General features: G+C 55.1%; 2 protein-coding genes across 2 annotated transcripts; both read right to left on the bottom strand.

Annotated features, from left to right (window-relative positions):
* Positions 1–214: 214 nt before the first annotated feature.
* Positions 215–3,107, bottom strand: LOC142594194 (protocadherin gamma-B5-like). The gene is made up of 2 exons (XM_075715671.1): positions 654–3,107; positions 215–349 (listed from the first exon to the last, which is right to left on the bottom strand). The coding sequence occupies exons 1-2, from the start codon at positions 3,105–3,107 to the stop codon at positions 215–217; spliced, it is 2,589 nt and encodes an 862-aa protein (XP_075571786.1).
* A 780-nt stretch (positions 3,108–3,887) lies between these two features.
* Positions 3,888–21,682, bottom strand: LOC142594195 (uncharacterized). The gene is made up of 7 exons (XM_075715675.1): positions 19,223–21,682; positions 16,078–16,162; positions 12,630–15,151; positions 11,417–11,483; positions 11,183–11,326; positions 8,788–8,931; positions 3,888–4,180 (listed from the first exon to the last, which is right to left on the bottom strand). The coding sequence occupies exons 1-7, from the start codon at positions 21,680–21,682 to the stop codon at positions 3,888–3,890; spliced, it is 5,715 nt and encodes a 1,904-aa protein (XP_075571790.1).
* Positions 21,683–23,190: the final 1,508 nt, after the last annotated feature.

The raw sequence follows: 23,190 nt of genomic DNA on the forward strand, positions 1-23,190 counted from the left end.
GGGAGGAGCAATCTGTAAGTTCCCCTTTCATGGAGCCACACACGCGTTTCCTTTAGGAGTCAAAAGAGAAAGAGCATTAAACCAACGGGGTTTGGTGCAGCTGACACCCAGGTGCAAGCACATCACTTCGGGAAAAAGCGATCAGGAAGGAAAAATCTCAAACATCGAGTGTCAGTCCCATTTTCCCGACTCTGCCATGTAGAATCAGCGCATCTCATTCTACACAGTAAGGATCCACCTTCACCGCCAGTAACTCATAACATTTCAGACAACACAGGTTTCGTAGAGAAAATTCTTCGGCTGAACCTGAACGTGTGATGAACGAAGAGGTGCCGTCGCTAACTGCCCACTGAGCAGAAAATCAACAAACGCAAAACGTCAGTCGGAGCTCCACCACACTTGTACCGTTTTGTCCAGCACAAGCTGAATGGCAAGAAACGCTCTGAACCTACACGAGTGACAGCTGGTGACGCGGGAAGTGCCGCTTCGTACTGCCCGCTGCTAAAAAGACACAGTGGAGGATTAGTTCATTCGTTCACGGAGACATAGGTCGGACTAAGCGCCGAAGCAGACAAACGAGGAACAACAGCCCGCTGCCCGCGGCGTAGAGGTTAGGAAAGGCTCAGAGACAAGGACTGCGCGGGCTTACAGACCTGCGGTGCGTCGGGCTCCGCGGGCGGCTGTCCCGCGCCGGCGCTGCTGCTCGGGCTCCGCTTCCCGCAGGGCTCCCCGCCGAGAAGCTCCTCCGCGGGCAGGCTGGGCAGCGGCGGCGGCGGCGGCAGCCAAGCGCCCTCGGCGACGGCGCGGCCCGGCGCCACGCACAGGTTGTAGGAGGAGGGCAAGGTGCCCTCGCAGAAGTCGGCCGGGAAGGCGGCGCCGGCCACGGAGAAGCGCTGCGCGCCCAGGCAGCGCAGGACGGCGGGCGGCCCGGCCCGGCGCACCCGCGCCAGCACGGCCAGCGCCACGCTCAGCAGGAACAGGGCGGAGAGGAGCGCCAGCGCCAGCACCAGGTAGAACTGCAGCTCCGCCGGCGAGTCGGCGCCCGCCGCCCGCTCGCTCAGCTCCGGCAGCGCCTCCTGCAAGCTCTCGGCCAGCACCACGTGCAGCGTGGCCGTGGCCGACAGCGCCGGCTGCCCGTGGTCCTTCACCACGGCCACCAGCCGCTGCTTCGCCGCGTCCCTCTCCGACACGGCCCGCGCCGTCCGCACCTCGCCGCTGTGCAGCCCCACGCGGAACAGCGCCGGCTCCGCCGCCTGCACCAGCTCGTACGACAGCCACGCGTTGCGCCCCGCGTCCGCGTCCACCGCCACCACCTTGGCCACCAGGTACCCGGCCTCGGCCGACCGCGGCACCACCTCGAACGGCGCCGACCCCGCGCCCGCGCCCGCGCCCGCGCCCGCCGCCGGCCACAGCACCCGCGGCGCGTTGTCGTTGCGGTCCAGCACGAAGACGCGCACCGTCGCCGTCGAGCTCCGCGCCGGCGCCCCGCCGTCCTGCGCCCGCACCGCCACCGCGAACTCGCGGCACTGCTCGTAGTCGAAGGACCGCTGCGCGTACACCGCGCCGCTCCGCGCCTCCACCGACACGTACGGCGCCGCGCCCGCCGCGCCCGCGCTGCCGCCCGCCAGCCAGTAGCTCACGCGCCCGTTGGCGCCCGCGTCCGCGTCCCGCGCGCGCACGCGCAGCACCGGCGCGCCCGCCGCGTTGTTCTCCGCCACGTAGGCGCTGTAGGCGGCCTCCTCGAACACCGGCGCGTTGTCGTTCACGTCCGACACCTCCAGCACCAGCGCCGCGCGGCTCGAGAGCGCCGGGATGCCCCGGTCCCTGGCCACCACCGTCACCCGGTGCTCGGGCGCCTGCTCCCGGTCCAGCGCGCTCGCCGTCACCACCTTGTACGAGCCGCCCGACGACGCCACGATCGACAGCGGCGCCTCGCCCGACAGCTCGCACGACACCTGACCGTTCTCCCCGGAGTCCTGGTCCCGCACTTTCAGCAGGGCCACCACCGTGCCGGCCGGCGCGTCCTCGGGCACCGGGCTCGACACCGTCAACATCGTGATTTCGGGCGCGTTGTCGTTCTCGTCCGTGATGTCTATCTGCACCTTGCAGTGAGCCGTGAGCCCGCCGCCGTCCCTCGCCTCCAGGCCGAAGCTGTATTTGCTCCTCTCCTCGAAATCGAGGGGCCCCGCCGTCCTCACCTCGCCGCTCTCGCTGTCGACACTGAACAACGCGCGGACGCCGTCCGGGACGTTGCCGAAGGAGTAGGACACTCGCCCGTTGGAGCCCGCGTCCGCGTCCGTGGCTCGCACCCGCAGCACCAGCGACCCCGCCGGCAGATTCTCCCGCACTCGCGCCTCGTAGACGCTTTTACTGAACGCGGGCGCGTTGTCGTTGGCGTCCGTCACGTTGACGCGAAGCTGGACAGTCCCGGACCTCACGGGCTCCCCGCCATCCACCGCCGTCAGCACCAGCTGAAAGGAGCTCTGCTTCTCACGGTCCAACGCCCGCTCCAGCACTAATTCCGGCTGCTTGCTTCCATCAGGGCTCTCCTTCACGGCCAGACTGAAGGACGGGTTGCTGGTGAGCTGGTAAGTCAGCAGCGAGTTGCTGCCCACGTCCGCGTCTCGGGCCATCTCCAGCGGAAAACGAGCACCGGGAACTGTCCATTCAGCGATCTCGAGGTCCAGAGCAGCCTTGCTGAAGGCCGGGGAATTGTCGTTGACGTCCTGGATGGCCACGTCGACGTGGAAAACGTTCAGCGGGTTCTGCACCAGCGCCTCGAAGCTGACGGAGCAGGACGCCGAGTCGCCGCACATCTCCTCGCGGTCCAGCCTCTCGCTCACGTACAGGTTCCCGCTCTCCCCGCTCACCGTGAAGTATTGCTTCTCCGCGCTGAGACGCAGCTTGCGTGCCGGCAGGTCCGCCGGGCTCAGCCCCAGGTCCCGCGCCAGCGGCCCCACCAGCGAGCCTCTGCCCAGCTCCTCGGGGATGGCGTAGCGGATCCGCTCCGGCGCCGCCCGGCAGCACAAGCACAGCAGCAGAGCGGGCAGCAGCACTCGCCCGGCTGCTCGCCGGCGCCTCTGCCTCTGCCTCTGCCTGCCCGCCATGCTCGGCAGCGCTCGCCGCGCTCCTCCCTCCCGCCGCTGCCCTCCGTCGCCTCCGTCGCTTCCAGCCGCTCTCCGCAGCGAGCGCAGGGGCCGCCGGAGGGCAGCGATCTCGGCGCCGGCTCGCACGCCGCTGCTCGCCGCGCCGCGCCGCGCCGCGCCGCCTCTCGCCTCTGCTGCCCGTGCCGCTGCCGCTCTGGCCGGCGCCGGGCGAGCGAGCAGCCTGCGGGGGCAGGACGCTGCGGCGGCGGCGGCTGCGGCTGCGGCTCCGGCGCCGCTCCGCGTCGGCCAACAGCGGCACCCGGAGGCGCCGCGACGCCACCGCAGCCGGCTGATGGCCGCGCTCGCAGGGGCCCGGGCTTTTGACCCGTGCGTAGTGGCTGCATCCAGCTTTGGGGTCTCGCTTTTCTTAGAATCCGGTATTCTAAAAAAAAAAAAAGAAGTCTCTTTCCTTCAAGCCCCCTCTATATATTGCAAAGGCACAGTAAGGTCTCCCCAGAGCTTTCTCTTCTCCAGGCTGAGGAGCCTCAAGTCTCTCAGACCTTCTTCATAGCAGAGACGTTCCAGCCTCTTGACCATTTTTGTGGTCCTCCTCTGGACCTACTCCAACACGTCCATGCCTTTCTTGGAGTGTGCCTTCAGAGCTGCACATTCCAGGTGCAGTCTCTAGAAAGTGGAGAAAGAGGGACAGAACCACCACGCTGCTTGTTATACAGCCCAGGATACAACTGGCTTTCTGGACAGCAAGTGCACACTTCCAGATCATGTCCCATTTGTCACCTACTAGTATCCACTAGTATCTGCAAGGCTGCTCTCCATCCATTCATCCCACAGTAGACATTGAAACTGAGGATTGCCCTGACCCAGGTGCAGGACCTGGCATTTGGCCTTGTTGCACTTCATGAGTTTCACACGGGCCCACTCCTCCAGCCTGTCAAGCTCTGCCTGAATGGCATCCCTTCCCACAAGCAAGTCAATGGCACCACTTGGCTTGCTGTTGTCTGCACACTTGCTGAGGGTGCACTCAGTCCCACTGTCTAGGAAGATGGTAAATAGTGTTGATCCAAGCATGGACCCTTGAGGGACACCACACGTTGCTGGATTCCAGTTGGACATTGAGCCACTGGGTATAATTCCTTGGATGTGGCCATCCAGCCAGTTCCTGATCCATCTAATAGTCCATCTGCCAAAGCCACGTTGCTCCAATGGTGAGCACTCATCTGTCTATGAAAGCCTTCCTCTTCACAGCTGTAAACAACAAAGGTGTGTACAGGAACCACACCTGCACTCAGACAGTTGGAACAGATGTGACTTTCCCCATTTGATCAGACACCCTGAGGTCGAGCTGTAGCTCATGACAACAAGCACGGCAAGTTAGAAATATAGAGAAATGAACGGATCAGGTGCAATAGTATTTCTTAGGCCAAACTTACTGAGCAGAAGCAACTCAAATTGCATGGTACTGCATTAGGCACACAGCTGAGTTAACTATGACAAGCAAGGAGGAAATGACCATCTGTCCTTCTATACCCCTGTGGTGGTGCATTCCCCCCCACACCTTTTCTCTCTTCAACTGCTTTATGTCCTCAGGAATTCCTGCCAGACCTCGACCACTGTGTAGTGAGTTGGTCAATTAGGCGCCCCTTAATTGTACCACAAACTCCTACATGGTTGAAGCAGGGAGTGGGAACAACCAGTTACCTGGCAGCCTTGAAACAAAGTGCTATCATGGTTACTGGAATTCCAGTAATTACCGAACCAGATGGTAGCTTGGATGGATGACTAAAGCCAATCATCGCACAATCCTATAAACAGCAGTCCTAAGTGAGGCCCTCTGAGCTCTCCTGGACTGCAGCAGGCTGCACCAGCATCTCCCTCTGCGTGGGACACCTCTGAGAGCTAGCAAACTCTTAAAGAGTTTGCTAAAATCAGAGGCCCATTGCCAAAGACCGACAGTGGAGCCTGGGCTGAAACCCTTCACTCCTTGAGGCTCAAGCCTCACCTGTTGAGAAATGTCAAGGCATTTGATGTGAATATTTCACTGAACTTGAGGGGAATTTTTAACACGGGTATATATATATATATATATATATATGTATCCACGTGTGTGTGTATGCATGTGTAAATCCATTTAAGTAGTCTGCAGATGTATGATTTAATTATAAAGTGAATCTTATACTGTTATATTATCCTTATTTACATAAACCACTGATCAAGACTAAGACTGGAACTAGCCACACCTAGACTCCTCTCTGATAAGGAGTTTAGAAAGTAAGGGGGTCTATTTTGAACCTTGTGACTCAACGGGAGGGTCTTCCTTGTTCCCTGTATATACAATCTCTCTGTGAATCATTCCAACTCAGTGTATCTTAATTTTCCTTAATTTTCCTTTGCGCACTTCCATATAGTAATAGAGTGAACCTTGCCATCTTTGAATCTGTAACTAAGTTGCAGTTTTGATCAATTTTGCCTAATCACCTTGTTAATCCTATTAAAATCTATTAAATGCCCCATGCATTAAGACTGCCCCTGTTAAGGAAAAAAAGGAGGGGAACTGTCATAGGCGATTCATTTCTGTGGGGAACAGAGGGCGCAATACACCGTCCAGACCCACCCCACAGGGAAGTCTGCTGCCTCCCTGGGGCCTGGGTTAGAGACGTTCCTAAGAAACTCCCTGATCTGGTATGACCCTCTGATTATTACCCATTGTTGGTTATGCAGGTTGGCAGCGACGAGGTTGCAGAGAGAAGTCCAAAAGCAATCAAAAGGGACTTCAGGGCACTGGGGCGATTGGTTGAAGGATTGGGAGCACAGACAGTGTTTTCCTCTATCCCGTCAGTGGCAGGGAAGAATGCTGAAAGGAACAGGAAAACCCTGCTGATTAACAGGTGGCTCAGAGGCTGGTGCCATCGGTGGAATTTTGGGTTTTTTTGATCATGGGGAAGTTTACATGGCACCAGGCCTGCTGGCAGCAGATGGAGTTCAGCTGTCTCCAAAGGGAAAAAGGATTCTCGCTCATGAGTTGGCGGGACTCACTGAGAGAGCTTTAAACTAAGTTTGAAGGGGGAAGGGGATATCACCAGGCTCACTAGAGAGGAGCCTGAGGGTGGCATGGCAATGTTGGGGGTGAAATCAATAGCCCAGCTCAAGTGCATCTACACCAATGCACGTAGCACGGGCCACAAACAGGAGGAGCTGGAAGCCCTTGTGCAGCAGGATAGCTATGACTTAGTCGCCATCACAGAAACATGGTGGGATGACTCTCATGACTGGAGTGTTGCATTGGGTGGCTATAAGCTCGTCAGAAGGGATAGGCAAGGAAGGAGAGGCAGTGGGGTGGCTCTTTATGTTAGGGAGTGTTTCAAATTTACAGAGCTCAACAGTTGTGATGATAAGGTTGAGTGCTTATGGGTAAGGATGAGGGGGAAGGCCAACAAGGCAGACGTCCTGCTGGGAGCCTGTTACAGACCACCCAACCAGAATGAAGAAGTAGATGAAACATTCTGTAAGCGGCTGGCAGAAGTCTCTCAATCGCTAGTCCTTGTTCTCATGGGGGACTCCAACTGGAGCTGGCGGAGGAGCTTACCAAGACACTCTCCATCATCTATCAGCAGTCCTGGTTAACAGGGGAGATCCCTGATGACTGGAGGCTTGGCAATGTGACGCCCACCTACAAGAAGGGGCAGAAGGAGGATCTGGGGAACTAGAGGCCTGTCAACCTGACCTCAGTGCCGGGAAAGATTATGGAGAGGTTCATCCTTTGATGTGGTCTCCCATAGCATTCTCCTAAGGAAGCTGGCAGCTCATGGCTTGGATGGGCATTCTCTTCATTGGGTGAAAAACTGGCTGGGTGGCCATGCCCAGAGAGTTGTGGTGAATGGAGTTAAATCCAGTTGGCGACCAGTCACAAGCGGTGTTCCCCAGGACTCAGTTTTGGGGCCAGTCTTGTTTAATATCTTTATCAACGATCTGGATGAGGGGATTGAGTGTGCCCTCAGGAAGTTTGCAGATGACACCAAACTGGGTGGGAGTGTCAATCTGCTCGAGGGTAGGAAGGCCCAGCGGAGCGATCTGGACAGGCTGGATCAATGGGCCGAGGCCAACTGTATGAGGTTCAACAAGGCCAAGTGTTGGGTCCTGCACTTCAGTCACAACAACCCCATGCAACACTACAGGCTTGGGGAAGAGTGGCTGGAAAGCTGCCCAGAGGAAAAGGATCTGAGGGCTGTTGGTCAACAGCCAGCTGAACATGAGCCATCAGTGTGCCCAGGTGGCCAAGAAGGCCAACAGCATCCTGGCTTGTATGAGGAATAGTGTGGCCAGCAGGAGCAGGGAAGTGATTGTCCCCCTGTACTCGGCGCTGGTGAGGCCGCACCTGGAATACTGTGTCCAGTTTTGGGCCCCTCACTACAAGAAAGACATTGAGGTTCTGGATTGTGTCCAGAGAAGGGCAACGAAGCTGGTGAAGGGTCTGGAGCACAAGTCTTATGAGGAGTGGCTGAGGGAACTGGGATTGTTTAGTCTGGAGAAGAGGAGGCTGAGTGGAGACGTTATCACTCTCTACAACTACCTGAAATTAGGCTGCAGTGAGGTGGGTGTTGGTCTCTTCTCCCAAGTAGTTAGCGATAGGATGAGAGGAAATGGGCTCAAGCTGTGTCAGGGGAGGTTTAGATTGGATATTAGGAAAAATTTCTTCATGGAAAGGGTAGTCAAGCATTGGAACAGGCTGCCCAGAGAGGTGGTGGAGTCCCCATCCCTGGAGGTGTTCAAAATGATTCTGTTCTATGAAAATATCACCATCAAATCCTGCAATTTGTCACAAGTAAATTCTAAACGGCTACTAAATCAAACTGTGGAAAGTCACTCATTCACGATAAATTAATATAATCCGCAGGATTCACAAACCTCCATTCACCACAACTCCCCCGCTGCCAGAGCTCCCTTGTCTTCTCTCCAACCCTACACAACTTGCAGGTTTGCTTCTGACCTTCCAATAATTGCCAAAAACATATCATCAGAGGATAATGCACTACGATCACAGCAAGAAGACAGGTACGTTTCTCTGCTCACCAACAGTCTCAGAAGAAAAAGAAGCATTCTAGAGCACATGAATGATAAACAACAAAAAGAAAAGCGGAGCGGTCATCCAACAGAGAATGGGTCATTGAGCCATCAGCTTAGGGGGAATCTCCTCCCCTCTTTTATCACACACACTGTTCCACAAAGATGCAAGTTCTACTCAGGTCATGTTTACATCTGTTCCCCCCAATAGAACAGAACACAAAAGACACCCTCACATCTCCTGCCTTTCACACCCACTGTAGCATGAGCAAGAGGCACTAACACACGGCGCATTGCTAAACGAAGCTATGCTGAGAATTACAAGTACACCCACATACATATGAGACCAGGTAAAGAAAACCAACATCAATCACACCAGTGAGGCAAGGAAGCTTTAGAAGATAAAGCGTTGTCAGAGAAAGTCACCGGGAAGTCTTCTTGGTCTTCACTGGGGGTGTTGAAATGTGTCCCTGAGAGCCCCTGGAAGTCATTCATATCTCAAGCTGCAAATGTGTCCCTAAAGTCTTACTGTGGACTACATAGTAGGGGGTTTCCTTTTAAAGAAATCGTCATCAGCTCCCAGCAATTTTTCTACTATGTGGCCTGCTCATCTCCCACAAACATGAAGCCGTAAGTGTGAACACCTTATCATGGGCCTCCTTCTCAAGCAAAGTCCTCTGAGAAATTACCACAGATTCTCTTTTAGCTTCTGCTTCATCCTCCTCACACAGAAAATTCTGTCTTATGTGGCTGAAGCAAGTATTTGCTGCAAGAAAACGCGCACAGTTTCACATGCAAAAGCACTGTCCAGAAATGGGGAAAAGGAACCACGACCTTCCAGGAAACAGAGGCCTGAAAGAAAGCATGATTACAGCTATGAGGAAACTCTACATCACAATGTTACAGGGAGATACAGGTGGGTAAAGGAGGTTTCACAGGGAATCCAGGATCACAGCAGGAATGGTGCAGGCCTTGGCACCAGGCATGAAGTGCAACCCTTGCTCAGACAAAGCCACTCTGACCCACTTATTTTCCTGGTTGTGAGCCAGCCTCTCACCCTCCTTGCTCAGCATTCACAGCCTTGAGCTGCACCACGGACAACAGCCAATACTTGGGCCATATGTCAGCCACAGGCAAAAGAGCATTTCCTTTGGTGACATTTTAGGGAAACAGAGGTATATCAAAGTCTTTGTCTTGGCAGCTGAACACCTTCAAGGTATGGATGGAAACTGCTTCCATAGCCACAGTTCCTCAAAGTAAATTCTTTGGACAATAAAAAAGAGGAACCACACATGGAACTACAGCTGTGGGCCTCATATAACAACTAGGACAATCTGGACTTTCACACCATCTTTACATCTTTTCGACATTTCACATGACTCCACAGCAAACTTGTTTACCTGCCCTGCCTTTGGGCAGGGTGAAAAATTCTCTCTGTCCTGAAGGAAAAGTTGCACACACAACAACTCCCTACTGAGAACAAGGATCACAACACGGATGCATGCAGAGACATTTCTGTGCTCATAACACTAATTTGAGAAACGTAAACTGCTCTCAAGGGAATAAGTGATATGCAGCTCTGACAAAGACTCCGTCATAAAGGTATCAACTCAAAGACACCATCATCCTACTTCAGCACATGGGCAATTTGGAAGAGACAAGGTGCTCAAATCTCAATGTACAGTGTAGGTCTATGCTCAATAACTACCATTCCCAGGAAATATCATGCAACAGGAAAGCAAACTGGTGAACCCACAACTTGGCCGTTGCTAACCTGAGCGGTGTGATATCCAACAAGAAGACACCTTCAGACTCATTTTACGTAGTCCAGCAATGAACCCTGGGAACTAATAAAAGACATGCCTTGGCTCCACCAGTACCTCCTCACACACAGCACCCCCAAGGCTCTCCTCCAAACCCTTCACAGCTCGCATGACTGTCAATGATCTGCATCATTTGCAGGCAGGCTCCACCCAAAGACAAGGCGCACAGACAGCTTCCCCTTACCACGGATAACATGAAAGGCATGGACAGGACAGTCAGGCAAAGGTAACACGTTTGAGGTTCAGCACGTTACCAGAGACTACGGCCCACCTTTAGCTCATCACAAAGAGCAAGGCAAGAAGTGAACACCTGCAGAAAGGAAGGGAGCACAACATACTCTGGTAGATTATGGCACTTAGTAAGTAGCTACGTAATTCAGGTATTTAGTTGGCAACGAATACACAGCTTCCCAAAGCTCCCATTAGGGCATTTGTCAAAAGTACATACTTGAGCTGTTAGTTGAGAGTCAGTGACAACCTGCAAACACACAGGAAGAACCTCCCAGGGCTCCCGATGCAGCTGGGAGAGCATGTCTTCTAGCCAAACTTCTCTGGGAGGATGAAACTCACATTGCGTGATACTACAGCTAGACACTGAGCAGCGAAAGGAGCAAAGCATATCTCTTGTGTTCTTCCACAGCCCCTCACAAAATTCTAAAGCACATGAATGAGCCACAGCCAAAGTAAAAGAGGAGTGGTCATCCAACAGAGACTGGGTCATCAAACTAATGGCATAGGTGCAATCTCCTCCCCTCTTTTATCACATGTACTCTTTCACAGAGATGCAACTTGGCTGTAGTCATGCTTTCGCCTACTCTCCCTACCAAAAATGTAACACAAAGGTATTGTCAAGTAAAGTCAAGTCACTGGGAGGACATCTTGGTCTTCAGTGCGGGTACTGGAATTCATCCTCCAGAGCACCTGGAAGTCCTTGAGGTCTCAAGCTCCAAGTGTGACCTTAAGGTCTTACTCTGCACTACATGGTAGGGGGTTTCATTTTCTGCAATATTCATCAGCTCTCATGTGGTTTTTTCTACTCTGTGGCCTGTTATTCTCCCTAGAGATTAAGAGAGATTCTGTTAAGAGAATCCTGGCTTAGCTTTTGCTTCATTTTCCTCACACCTAAAAAAAAAAAAGAGCGTTTAATTCAGCGACAGTTTAGGGCAACAGAAGCACATCACTAAGTCTCTCTACCTTGGCAGCTGAACACCTTCAAGGTATGGATGGAATCTGCTCCCTCAGCCTGATCATTTGAACAGGTCTCTACTTTTAAGGACCACCAGCCAAACTGAGGCCCAGTTTTAGAACAGGAGAAGAACCAAGGAAGGAATGTGAAGCCTGCAGAAGTGAAGGAAGCAGAGCTTAACATTTCAGATCACGTCAACTGTAGTAGGCACACAAGAAGAGTATCTTGTTGGTAAAAGGTACACAGGAGGATCACACAGGCGCTCACACCAAAGACCATAGCCACAGTTCTCAGAGTAATTTCTTTGGACTATAAGAAAAGGAACATGCAGAGGACCACCACTATGGGACCTATGTCACAACGGGGAGAAACGGAACATTGACACCTACCTTTTAGATATTTCAAACTATACCACAGAGAACTCGTCCACCTGCCCACTTTCTGTGCAGACATGCATCTTCAGCATGCTCAAACATTACCCAGCAAGGCAGCTAACTTTGCAAGCAGACACCACTGAAAGAAATGTTGCGCACACGACTTCTCCTTCCAGAGGACAAGGATCAGAGCACGGATGCACGCATAGGCACTTCCCTGCTCATCATGCTCATTTCAAGAAATGTAAAATGTTCTAAAGGGCATAAGCAGCTCAGTTAAAGACTCCCTTATGAAGGTACCAACCCAAAGACACCATCATCGCACTTCAGCACATGGGCAATGTGGAAGATAGGAGACTCTGCAACCGTTAATGCAATGTTTACGTCTGCGTTCAATAACTACCATTTACAGGAAAACTGCATCCAACATGATGGTGCATAAATTGAGTAACTTCCTCCCACGTGCCTCAAATAACAAGCCCCAAACCCAGAAAATCCTGACAAAAATACCCTCCCATCCCCAACATTCACACCAATTTTAATACCGACAAAACATCAGCACCTACTTCATAAGAGCAAGAGCCATTAATACCATCTGAAGGCTGGTGAAGGCTGGGAAAAGCTTAATACAACCACGATGAAACCCTACCTCACAGTCTTACAGGGACCTATTAGATGGAAAAATGACGTTTCACACAGCGATCAAGAGAAAGAGTACCCCTGAGTCATGCTTCAATTCCATGGCTGTTCCTTGGAGGGGAGGTGCATCTCCTGAGAGGTTTGAAACCACAGAACCGATGCACACGTAGATGCACCTCTTCTACTACGCTTACAGCTACTTTACATCTACTTCCCCTACCAGAAAAAGGACAGAACACCAAAGTACCCTCACTTCTCCCACCTTCCACACCAGGTAGGAGGCTGATGACAGCTCCAGCGAACGCCCTAAATGAGCAATAGGCACCGACACGCAGAGCTGTGAGTCGCCTTACGTGCGCGCAGAGAGCAAAGGTGACGGAAAGAGAAAAAGTGCAGACTACCAAGAAAGGAAAGGCAGGGAAGTCTCGCCAGAGGAACTCACCGGCGGAGCGGCGGGGTCCGCGCGGCGGGCGCCGGCAGGGTCCTCCCCGAGCAGCGGCGCGGGCTCGTCGGGCGGCGGCCGGGCCGGGAGGGTGTCGCAGCAGCTGCCGGCCGACAGGCGGAGCTGGCTCTTGCGCGAGTCGGCGGTGAGCGACACCTCGTGCGAGTAGGAGTGCAGGAAGGCGCGGACGCCGTCGATGCCCACGAAGTGCGAGGCCGGGACGCCGCGCAAGGCGCCGCTGCCCGCCGCCAGCAGCTGCGAGCGGCGCCAGCGCCGCAGGCGCAGCGCCAGCAGCAGCAGCAGGAAGGCGAGGAAGAGGCAGGACACGGCCGCCACGGCCACCACCAGCCACCGCGTCAGGCTGCCGGCCGGCTCGCCCGGCGCTGCCGCCGCCGCCGCGCTGCCCAGCTCCGACAGCAGCTCGGCCACGCTCTCGGCCAGCACCACCGTCAGCGTGGCCGTGGCCGACAGCGCCGGCCGCCCGTGGTCCTTCACCACCACCACCAGGCTCTGCCGCGCCGCGTCGCGGGCCAGCGCGAAGCGCGCCGTGCGCACCTCGCCGCTGTGCAGCCCCACGCGGAACAGCCCCGGCTCCGTCGCCTTGGCCAGCTCGTACGACAGCCACGCGTTCTGCCCCGCGTCCGCGTCCACCGCCACCACCTTGGCCACCAGCGCCCCGGGCTCCGCCGAGCGCGGCGCCAGCTCCACGCCCGCCCAGCCCGCGCCCGGCGCCGGCGCCGGCGGCGGGTACAGCACCTGCGGCGCGTTGTCGTTCTCGTCCACGATCACGAGCCGCACCGACACGTTGCTGCTCAGCGCCGGCGCGCCGCCGTCCTCCGCCCGCACCCACAGCCCCACCTCGCGCACCTCCTCGTAGTCGAAGGAGCGCAGCGCGTACAGCGCGCCCGTCTCCGCCTGCACCGACACGTAGGACGAGAGCGGCGCGCCCCGCACCCGCCCCTCCGACAGCCGGTACCGCACGCGCGCGTTCTGCCCCCAGTCCGCGTCCGCCGCCCGCACCGTCAGCACCAGCGCGCCCGCCGCGTTGTTCTCGGGCAGCCGGGCGCTGTAGCGCGCCTCCGCGAACACCGGCGCGTTGTCGTTCACGTCCAGCACCCGCAGCGCCAGCACCGCGCTGCTCCACAGCGCCGGCGACCCGCCGTCCGCCGCCCGCACCGTCACGTTGTACTCCGCCACCTCCTCCCGGTCCAGCTCCCTCGCCGTCACCACGCGGTAGTAGTCCTCGAAGGACTTCTCCAGCCGGAACGGGAGGCGCTCGGCGATGCTGCACCGCACCTCGCCGTTCGCCCCCGAGTCGCGGTCCTGCGCGTGCAGCAGGGCCACCACCGTCCCCGCCGGGGCGTCCTCAGAGATCGCGCTCACCGACGACGACACTGTCAATTCGGGCGCATTGTCGTTGACGTCTGTCACCGTGATCGAGACTTTCGCCGTGTCGGAAAGACCCCCGCCGTCCCGTGCCTGCACCTCCAGTTCGTACGAGTCGCCTTCCTCGAAGTCCAAGCTCCGCAGCAGCGTGATCGCTCCCGTCTCGCTGTCCAGCTGGAAAATCTGCGAGGCTTTCTCTGTGATTTTCTTCAGCGAGTATTTCACGTCGCCGTTCAGCCCGTCGTCGGCGTCGGTGGCCGTGAGGGTGACGAGGGCGGAGCCCACGGGCACGTCCTCCGGCACACGCACCGCGTACTCCGCCTGGCTGAACACGGGCGCGTTGTCGTTCGCGTCCAGCACCGCCACGCGGATCCGCGCCGTGCCCGTGCGCGCCGGCTCTCCGCCGTCGCTCGCCCTCAGCACCAGCTCGTGAAACGCCGCCTCCTCCCGGTCCAGCGCCTTCGCCACCACCAGCTCGGGACGCTCATCCCCGCCGGGGCCCGCCTGCACGGCCAGCGAGAAGTGCTCGTCGCCGCTCAGCTCGTAGCTCTGCAGGGAATTCGGACCCACGTCTGGGTCGTGAGCCTCGGCCAGGGGAAACCGCGACCCCGGCGCTGTCGTCTCGCTCATTCTCTCCTCCAGCACGATTTCTTTGAAGCTGGGCGCGTTGTCGTTAATGTCCGTGATTTCCACTTCGATTCCATAAACCTTCATTTCCCCCTCCACTATCACCTCACACCGCAGCACGCATTGCGTTATGCTCTCGCACAGCTGCTCTCTGTCTATCCTCTCCGCCGTCACTAAATGTCCCGTCCTGCCGTGCAGGGTGAAATACTGCGTCCTACCTCTGTCTAGGATGCGGACGCCGCCGTGGCGGAGCGCCGGCAGCTCCAGCCCCAGGTCCTTGGCCACGTCGCCCACGAACGAGCCCTTCGGCATCTCCTCGGGAACCGAGTACCGCAGCTGCCCCCACGCCGCCTCCCACGCCGCCACCAGGACGCACCACAGCAGGGCTCGCTCCCGCCGGACCCGGCGCCTCCCCGCCGCGCACATCGCCGCCGCCGCACCGCCGGCACCGCACCACCGCCCGCCGATCCGCCGATCCGCCGATCCGCCTCCCGCTCCGGCTGCCGCTCCTGTTTAGGCTCCCGCTCCGGTTTAGGCTCGCCGCTCCCGCCCGCGGCCGACGGACCCTCCGCCTCGCTGCAGCACGGCTCCGCACCGCGGGGACGCTCGCAGAACGCCCGCCCGCCGAGCCAGCCAGCGAGCGAGCGAGCGAGCGAGCGAGCCGGGCCGCAGCGGGCGGGGCTGCCTGCAGCGCTCCGGCCTTCCTCTCGCTCCTCCTCGGTCAACAGCGGCGCCCGCAGCCTCCTCCCGGCACTGCAGGCACCGAGCGCTGCCCGGCGCTGCCCGCCCGGCCTTGCCCACGGGCAGCTCGCGGGGACCGGACCGCCGCCACGCACACATCGGCTCCCGCACAGCGCTCAGCTCCTGCCTTGGCTTTTCTCTTGTCGATCTCTTCTTTGATCCTCGAGGCGGTCACAACCAGAAAGAAATGACACGTCTCCCGTCGTTGTGTTATTTCTGCCGCACGGGAATAATGTTTTTGTAATGATGATTTAGTATAGATACCAAGTTCTCATAATATGACGTGCAGCACCGACCACCATATGACCACCGACTCAATTTAAGACCGAAAGGACTTGCCCCTCGCTACCCGTAGGGAGCATGCGTGCTAATGGACGTAGCAAGGGAGGCGAATTTAAATATAGCTAACAGCAGCAGACTGCAGGTTAATTACTGACAAATTAACATAAATTTGGGTTGGTCTTTACTAATCACGTAACAGGGTAAATACGTTGTGTTCCCTGTAGTGGTGTGCTAGCTTTGTGGAATTATCACCTAGCACTCCTCTCTGCGGAGAAATGAATTAAAATAAACCACCTCTGCTGTCTGTGTATATTGGCCTATTGCACACTGGGTGAACGATCCTGCTTTTGGGACCACAGTTTCTGGCGACCCAGGTGGATCTGCGCTGACAGCCTTGCCCGGATCGTCTTACCGTACCCTACGTGGAGAAGTGGTCCAACGGGACTCCATCGCCTCCTCTCCCGCAGTCGGGCGGTAAGCAACACAATGGTGCAACTCTATTTAAAAGAGGTATTTTAAAGAAAAAAGGGTGCGAGGGCGGGACTTCTCAAGGAAGCCGTTGGAGTTGTTCTTTACGTAAAAAGCTCTGCATAAGGCGGATCTGAAAGGATATACAGCAGCAGTGTAGTTTTGTTTCTACACGTTGTATTAGTAATGTCGGGAAGAAATGTCTCGTTTTGTATTTGGAGTTTTGGTGTATGAAACGTTGGGTCATAAATTCTTTTTCGATACCGAAATGGGTTCCACTGCTTCCAAGGAGGGTCCTCTTCGTTCTCCCTTAGGATGCATCCTAAAGAATTGGAGTACATTTGGGGGGGGACTCCAAGACTAGAGACAAATTAAAATGATATTGTAATCACTGGTGGCCACAATATCGATCGGAGGATGGTGAAAAATGGCCTGAGAATGGGTCTTTGAAATGTAACACTATATTAAAATTAACGTTGTTTTGTCAAAGAAATGAGGAATGGGATGAGGTATCATATGTCGATTTGGTTTTTGCGTTACGAAATGATTGGGATGTTAGAAAGAAACGTGGTCTGGTAGGTTCGAAGCGTAGAAGTGGAATAGATTCTTTAACTGAAAATAAGGGGGGGGGGGGAAGAGAAAAGGAATTTGTGCTGTAATAATTACAAGACGGAAAAAGAACAGCTCTGAAGACACGGAGGAAGATACTCATTATATGCAGCTACAAAAGGAACTGAGGGAATTGTAGAATAGACAACAGAATGCCGTAAAAGTTTTGATGAAATTAAGAGAAAATTAATGGAAGCCCCTGCCTTGGGGCTCCCGAATCTGAGCAAACCCTTTCAATGATATGTACATGAAAGACAACAAGCGGCTTTGGGAGTGCTGACACAAAAGTTGGGGAGCTAGAACACACCAGTGGGGTACTTTTCCAAACAATTGGATGAAGTCAGTAAAGGTTGGCCCGCCTGCTTGAGGGCAGTAGCGGCGACTGTAACCTTAACTGAGGAATCTCAAAAACTGACATTGGGTCAACTGATTACTGTGTTTGTACCTCATGCTGTATCATCTCTCCTTGAAAATAAGGGACATCATTGGATTTCCCTGAAGAATAGGTTAGCAAGATATCTTGCTTGAACAAGATGATGTCACACTTTCTCTGACCTCCAGCTTGAATCCTGCCGCCTTACTCCCAGTCTCTGAATCTGATGAATTGAAACATGACTGTTTAACCACTATTGAACAAATGTATTCCAGCAGACCAGATCTACGGGATGAACCCCTGCCTGACACAGAAGCAGAGCTCTTCACCCACGGTAGCAGCTGTATCTTGGAAGGAAAACAAGGAGCTGGATATGCAGTGGTAACAAATACCCAAACATCAGAAACCAGAGCGCTGCCTAGTAATACATCTGCTCAAAAGGCAGATTTGATAGCATTGACTTGAGCATTAGAACTGAGTCATGGGAAAAGAGTCAACATATACACTGATTCCAAATATGCATTTGGAGTGGTGCACGTGCAATTTGGAAAGAAGGAGGACTATTAAACTCACAAGGGACTCGAGGAAAATATGGGAAAGAGATTATGAAACTCTTGCAAGAAGTTCAACCAAAAGAGGTTGCAATAATTAAGGCTCACTAAAAAGGAAATAACACAGTTGTAGAAGGTAATTGAAAAGCTGATCGGTTAGCTAAAGAGGCAGCCCTGAAAGAGTAAAATTTAGAAGGACCCTTGATTCTGGGACCTCCTTTAAAACTGTCACCATGAAAATACACTGACAAAGAAAACCATTTAGCAGAACAATTAGACTGCTCCAAAAATGATCAAGGTTGGTGGGTAATGCCACTGAAACAATTATTGGTCCCTGAGAAAATGATGGAAGCTTTGCTTAAAAGGCTACACCAAGAAACACATGCAGGAGCAGATGCACTGGTATTAACTGCTAAGAGAGATATTTCTGGGCCCAAAATGCAGAATACAGAAGATAGTGTAGTGAAGAAATGTACAGTCTCTCGTGCCAATAACCACAAAATCAGAAAAAAGGTTATAGGGGGACTTGTAAAACAAGGAATAACTCCTGGGCAATACTGGCAAATAGAGTTTTCAGAATTACCTAAACGTAACCAGTATAAATATTTATTGGTATTAGTAGATACGTTCTCTGGTTGGCCCCAGGCTTTGCCTTGTTGTACCAACAAAACTAGAGAAGTAATTAATATCTTGTTAAACAAATTTTTAACTATAGATTTAAACTGAATGTTTGAATCATTACTCGATTTAGAGAATGGGTCCTTAAATTTAGGTCCAGACATCCTAGCACTTGGTAAAGGATCAAATACAACTTGCATGAATACCATGGCGTATCCCAAATATTACTGAAAATCTAGACGTTCAGTCAGATAAAATAAAACAATTGGCAAAAACAAGTTGTGACGTGAGGACCTCAATGGAAATGAGATGGTTAAAAAAAATAGTACATGAATTTGGACTGTCCCTTACTGTATGGTTGCAAAGATTGATACAAGGTATGATCTATATTACATATTACATATATTACATATATACATATTATGACATGTTACGGGAAATTATATCCTGTTACTGAAAAGAAATAGTGAGACATACGAGACTCATAACAAGAGGTCTCATAGTCTCACAGGGAGGAAATATACCGCGGAAAATGGAAATTTCTGCTGAACGAACCAATGAACCATGTGTAACAGGACCTGGCGGTTGGAGGGAGGAGCTAAGAGAGAAGGAAGTATTTACTCTGTCAATCAACTACGAAAAGAACTGGTGGCTATAACCTTGAAGGAAGGGGAACTGAGAAACTGATACAAGGGAACATCTTGCTCCACAAGGCACCGAAAAACGGGAGGACCGCCGAAGCACGGTAACTGGGGCAAAGGTGAAAACGGCGCTGGGAGATCAAGACCACCGACTCACAGTAGAGGATTAGTTCATTCGTTCACGGAGACATAGGTCGGACTAAGCGCCGAAGCAGACAAACGAGGAACAACAGCCCGCTGCCCGCGGCGTAGAGGTTAGGAAAGGCTCAGAGACAAGGACTGCGCGGGCTTACAGACCTGCGGTGCGTCGGGCTCCGCGGGCGGCTGTCCCGCGCCGGCGCTGCTGCTCGGGCTCCGCTTCCCGCAGGGCTCCCCGCCGAGAAGCTCCTCCGCGGGCAGGCTGGGCAGCGGCGGCGGCGGCGGCAGCCAAGCGCCCTCGGCGACGGCGCGGCCCGGCGCCACGCACAGGTTGTAGGAGGAGGGCAAGGTGCCCTCGCAGAAGTCGGCCGGGAAGGCGGCGCCGGCCACGGAGAAGCGCTGCGCGCCCAGGCAGCGCAGGACGGCGGGCGGCCCGGCCCGGCGCACCCGCGCCAGCACGGCCAGCGCCACGCTCAGCAGGAACAGGGCGGAGAGGAGCGCCAGCGCCAGCACCAGGTAGAACTGCAGCTCCGCCGGCGAGTCGGCGCCCGCCGCCCGCTCGCTCAGCTCCGGCAGCGCCTCCTGCAAGCTCTCGGCCAGCACCACGTGCAGCGTGGCCGTGGCCGACAGCGCCGGCTGCCCGTGGTCCTTCACCACGGCCACCAGCCGCTGCTTCGCCGCGTCCCTCTCCGACACGGCCCGCGCCGTCCGCACCTCGCCGCTGTGCAGCCCCACGCGGAACAGCGCCGGCTCCGCCGCCTGCACCAGCTCGTACGACAGCCACGCGTTGCGCCCCGCGTCCGCGTCCACCGCCACCACCTTGGCCACCAGGTACCCGGCCTCGGCCGACCGCGGCACCACCTCGAACGGCGCCGACCCCGCGCCCGCGCCCGCGCCCGCGCCCGCGCCCGCCGCCGGCCACAGCACCCGCGGCGCGTTGTCGTTGCGGTCCAGCACGAAGACGCGCACCGTCGCCGTCGAGCTCCGCGCCGGCGCCCCGCCGTCCTGCGCCCGCACCGCCACCGCGAACTCGCGGCACTGCTCGTAGTCGAAGGACCGCTGCGCGTACACCGCGCCGCTCCGCGCCTCCACCGACACGTACGGCGCCGCGCCCGCCGCGCCCGCGCTGCCGCCCGCCAGCCAGTAGCTCACGCGCCCGTTGGCGCCCGCGTCCGCGTCCCGCGCGCGCACGCGCAGCACCGGCGCGCCCGCCGCGTTGTTCTCCGCCACGTAGGCGCTGTAGGCGGCCTCCTCGAACACCGGCGCGTTGTCGTTCACGTCCGACACCTCCAGCACCAGCGCCGCGCGGCTCGAGAGCGCCGGGATGCCCCGGTCCCTCGCAATGATAGTGATATTGTAAGCGGAGACTTTTTCCCTGTCCAGGGCACTGTCTACTATTAGTTTATAGATGTTCTCTGAAGACGGTTCTAGTCTGAAAGGCAAGTCGCTGTCGATGTTGCAGGTCAATTCTCCGTTATCCCCTGAGTCTCTGTCACGGACATTGATCACAGCTACAACTGTGCCCGTGACCGAGTCTTCGGGTATCGGATTCAAGACAGGCAGGAGGGAAAGGGTTGGCGCATTGTCGTTCACGTCTAGAATGTCTATGTGTATTTTGGCGTGCGCACTCAGCCCGCCCCCGTCCTTGCCTTCAACACTTGCTTCGTAATATTTCTCTTCTTCATAATCTAAGGGGCCTGTAAGCTTCACGTCCCCTGTCCTGGAGTCCAGAGTGAAGAGCTGGCGAGCACTGTTTGCAATGTCACTGAACGAGTAGGTAATTTCTGCATTTGTACCTTCGTCGCCGTCAGTAGCTTTCACCTGAAAAGCTAAGGAGCCCTCTGGCAGGTTTTCCAGCAGTCGAACCTTGTAGATCTCTTTGGTGAATACCGGCGGGTTGTCATTTGCGTCGGTCACGTTAATCTTAATCTGGGCGGTCCCGGATCGGACTGGATCGCCACCATCCACCGCCGTCAGTATCAAATGGTGATTTCTCTGTTTTTCTCGATCTAAGCTTTTCTCCAGCACTAATTCCGGCTGCTTCGTCCCATCAGGACTCTCCTTCACTACAAGGGAGAAGAGCGGGTTGTGGGTAAGTTGGTAGTTTTGTAAAGAGTTCGCCCCAATGTCGGGGTCTCTGCCACTTCCCAAGGGGAACCTGGCCCCAGGAGGCGTGGACTCGATCATTTCTATGGCAACAAATTCTCTGTCAAACTGCGGCGCATTGTCGTTGATATCCTGGATAGTAACGCTTACATGAAATATATTGAAAGGGTTTTCCACAACTGCGTCCAAACTGAGGACACAGGGCGACACGGCCCGGCAGATGCCCTCTCGGTCTATCCTCTCGTTTACCCGCAGATTTGTATTATCTTCCCCGAGAGTGAAGTATTGCTTTTCGTCACGAGAGACTATCCGCAGCTTGCGTGCCGGCAGGTCCGCCGGGCTCAGCCCCAGGTCCCGCGCCAGCGGCCCCACCAGCGAGCCTCTGCCCAGCTCCTCGGGGATGGCGTAGCGGATCCGCTCCGGCGCCGCCCGGCAGCACACCGGCAGCAGCACGGCCAAGAGCGCGAGCTGCCCGGCGGCTGCCCGGCCCTGCGCTGCCGGTCGGACCTCCATTCTCTGCTTTGCTGAAGCGTATTCTGCAGACGATTTTACGTAAGGGTTTCCGAGCATCTGAATCAGTACCTGACAGAAATAAACATGTGAAATCCCTGTTGCCTGTGGGAGGACGGGCTGAGCCGGGGAATTCCTGCTCTTCTTCTCTGCTCTGCTCCGTGCGGAGCGGCACTGCGCGCGCGCCGGGGCCGGGGAGGAGCCGATGGCGGAGCCGCTTCTCCGCTTTGGCCAACAGTGACACCCTGAGTCCGTGCCTGAGAACCGCAGCGTCCGAGAGGAAGAGAACAGCCCGAAGGTCCTGCCACGCACATCCTTAAATCGCACGCACACGCGGGTTGGAAAATACAGATGTTGTCAGTAGCGTGAAACAGAAAACTTTTATCTGTGCTGAAACGGTGCACCTAGGAATTCCCATTGTCTGAATTTCTTACCCTTGCAAGTATTCTGCAAGACAAATCCTCCCCCATTGCTCCGAGGATGTTGGGCAGGATCTCTATCTCTGCCCCACAGTGATCTCACTGGTCTCGACGGTGCGGGCGTGTCCCCGCTGCCATCTCCTCACCACCGTGAGAGAAATGGCAGGACGGGACGAACGCTGAAGGGCTGCTCGTAGATAGCGGTTTTATTTTCGATAGTTGGAAGATCCCGAACTAGCATTCAGCTTTCCCACTTTGAACGGTGATCGCTGATGGACGAGCAAAGCCGGGAATCCCAGCCACTGAGAAAACCAGAGTGGTCACACCAGACCTACCGGATCCCATCTCTTTCGACATTTAACACCCAGTATCACCGTATCAGTGCCATACAACCCAACCCCGAATTTCTTTTGTCTGTGTCTCTGACAAACCACGTCCTCATCTCCTAAGCCAGCCATTACTACAGTGGGTCTCAAACCTTAAGAATATTTTCTGGCAAATGTCGATGGCTGCTACTGTTGCTTGAACAAGCCAAGAGAAATCAGACACATCCCACCCTCATGAAAAGCCGTTTTATCTCACCTGTACATTAAAACCTCGTCTCTCTTGTGTGAAGAAGAGAGTGAAAAAGTGAAAGTGAAGGGGAAAAAAAAAAAAAGACCTGAAGGAGGGCTCTATCACCACAACCCCTTATTCAGAAGACAAGAAACGGTTACAAAACCCTCCACACTACCTACCCAGCAGAGTAGCTCTCGCATACACACCAACGCTGAGTCTCTGCAGATGCCAGTGTGAAGACTTCCTCCCCTTCTCAGTAAGGTGTCATTAGAAAACATGTTTTCCTGCTAACTCTGGCCATTCATCCAGTGGAGGATAATTTCTTTTCCTCCAGCTGCACATATACACAACTCATGGTAACAAGTGAGTAACCTATCAGAACAAGAAGTTGGTTTGACTTTGTAGTGTTTCAGGAGTCAAGAGGTAGCAGGCATGTGGGCTTCTCTATACGAGGTCAAGAGAAGGATGTGGGTCATACATACATACAGGGACAGGGAGACTGCTGAAACATGTCGGTGTCAATTTACTGCCTTC

The sequence above is a fragment of the Pelecanus crispus genome, chromosome 8 (genome assembly GCF_030463565.1).
Source record: "Pelecanus crispus isolate bPelCri1 chromosome 8, bPelCri1.pri, whole genome shotgun sequence".
Taxonomy (NCBI): domain Eukaryota; kingdom Metazoa; phylum Chordata; class Aves; order Pelecaniformes; family Pelecanidae; genus Pelecanus; species Pelecanus crispus.

What these genes read in the sequence shown, in the direction of transcription:
- LOC142594194 (XM_075715671.1), bottom strand. Translation starts at nt 3,107, where the DNA reads ATGGCGGGCAGGCAGAGGCAGAGGCAGAGGCGCCGGCGAGCAGCCGGG. An exon ending in CGGAGCCCGACGCACCGCAG is followed by an intron (nt 350 to 653) that starts GTCTGTAAGCCC and finishes TTTTCTGCTCAG; the next exon opens with TGGGCAGTTAGCGACGGCAC.
- LOC142594195 (XM_075715675.1), bottom strand. Translation starts at nt 21,682, where the DNA reads ATGGAGGTCCGACCGGCAGCGCAGGGCCGGGCAGCCGCCGGGCAGCTC. An exon ending in CGGACCCCGCCGCTCCGCCG is followed by an intron (nt 11,484 to 12,629) that starts GTGAGTTCCTCT and finishes CTTTTCTTATAG; the next exon opens with TCCAAAGAAATTACTCTGAG. An exon ending in GAAGGTGTTCAGCTGCCAAG is followed by an intron (nt 8,932 to 11,182) that starts GTAGAGAGACTT and finishes GTTTTCTTGCAG; the next exon opens with CAAATACTTGCTTCAGCCAC.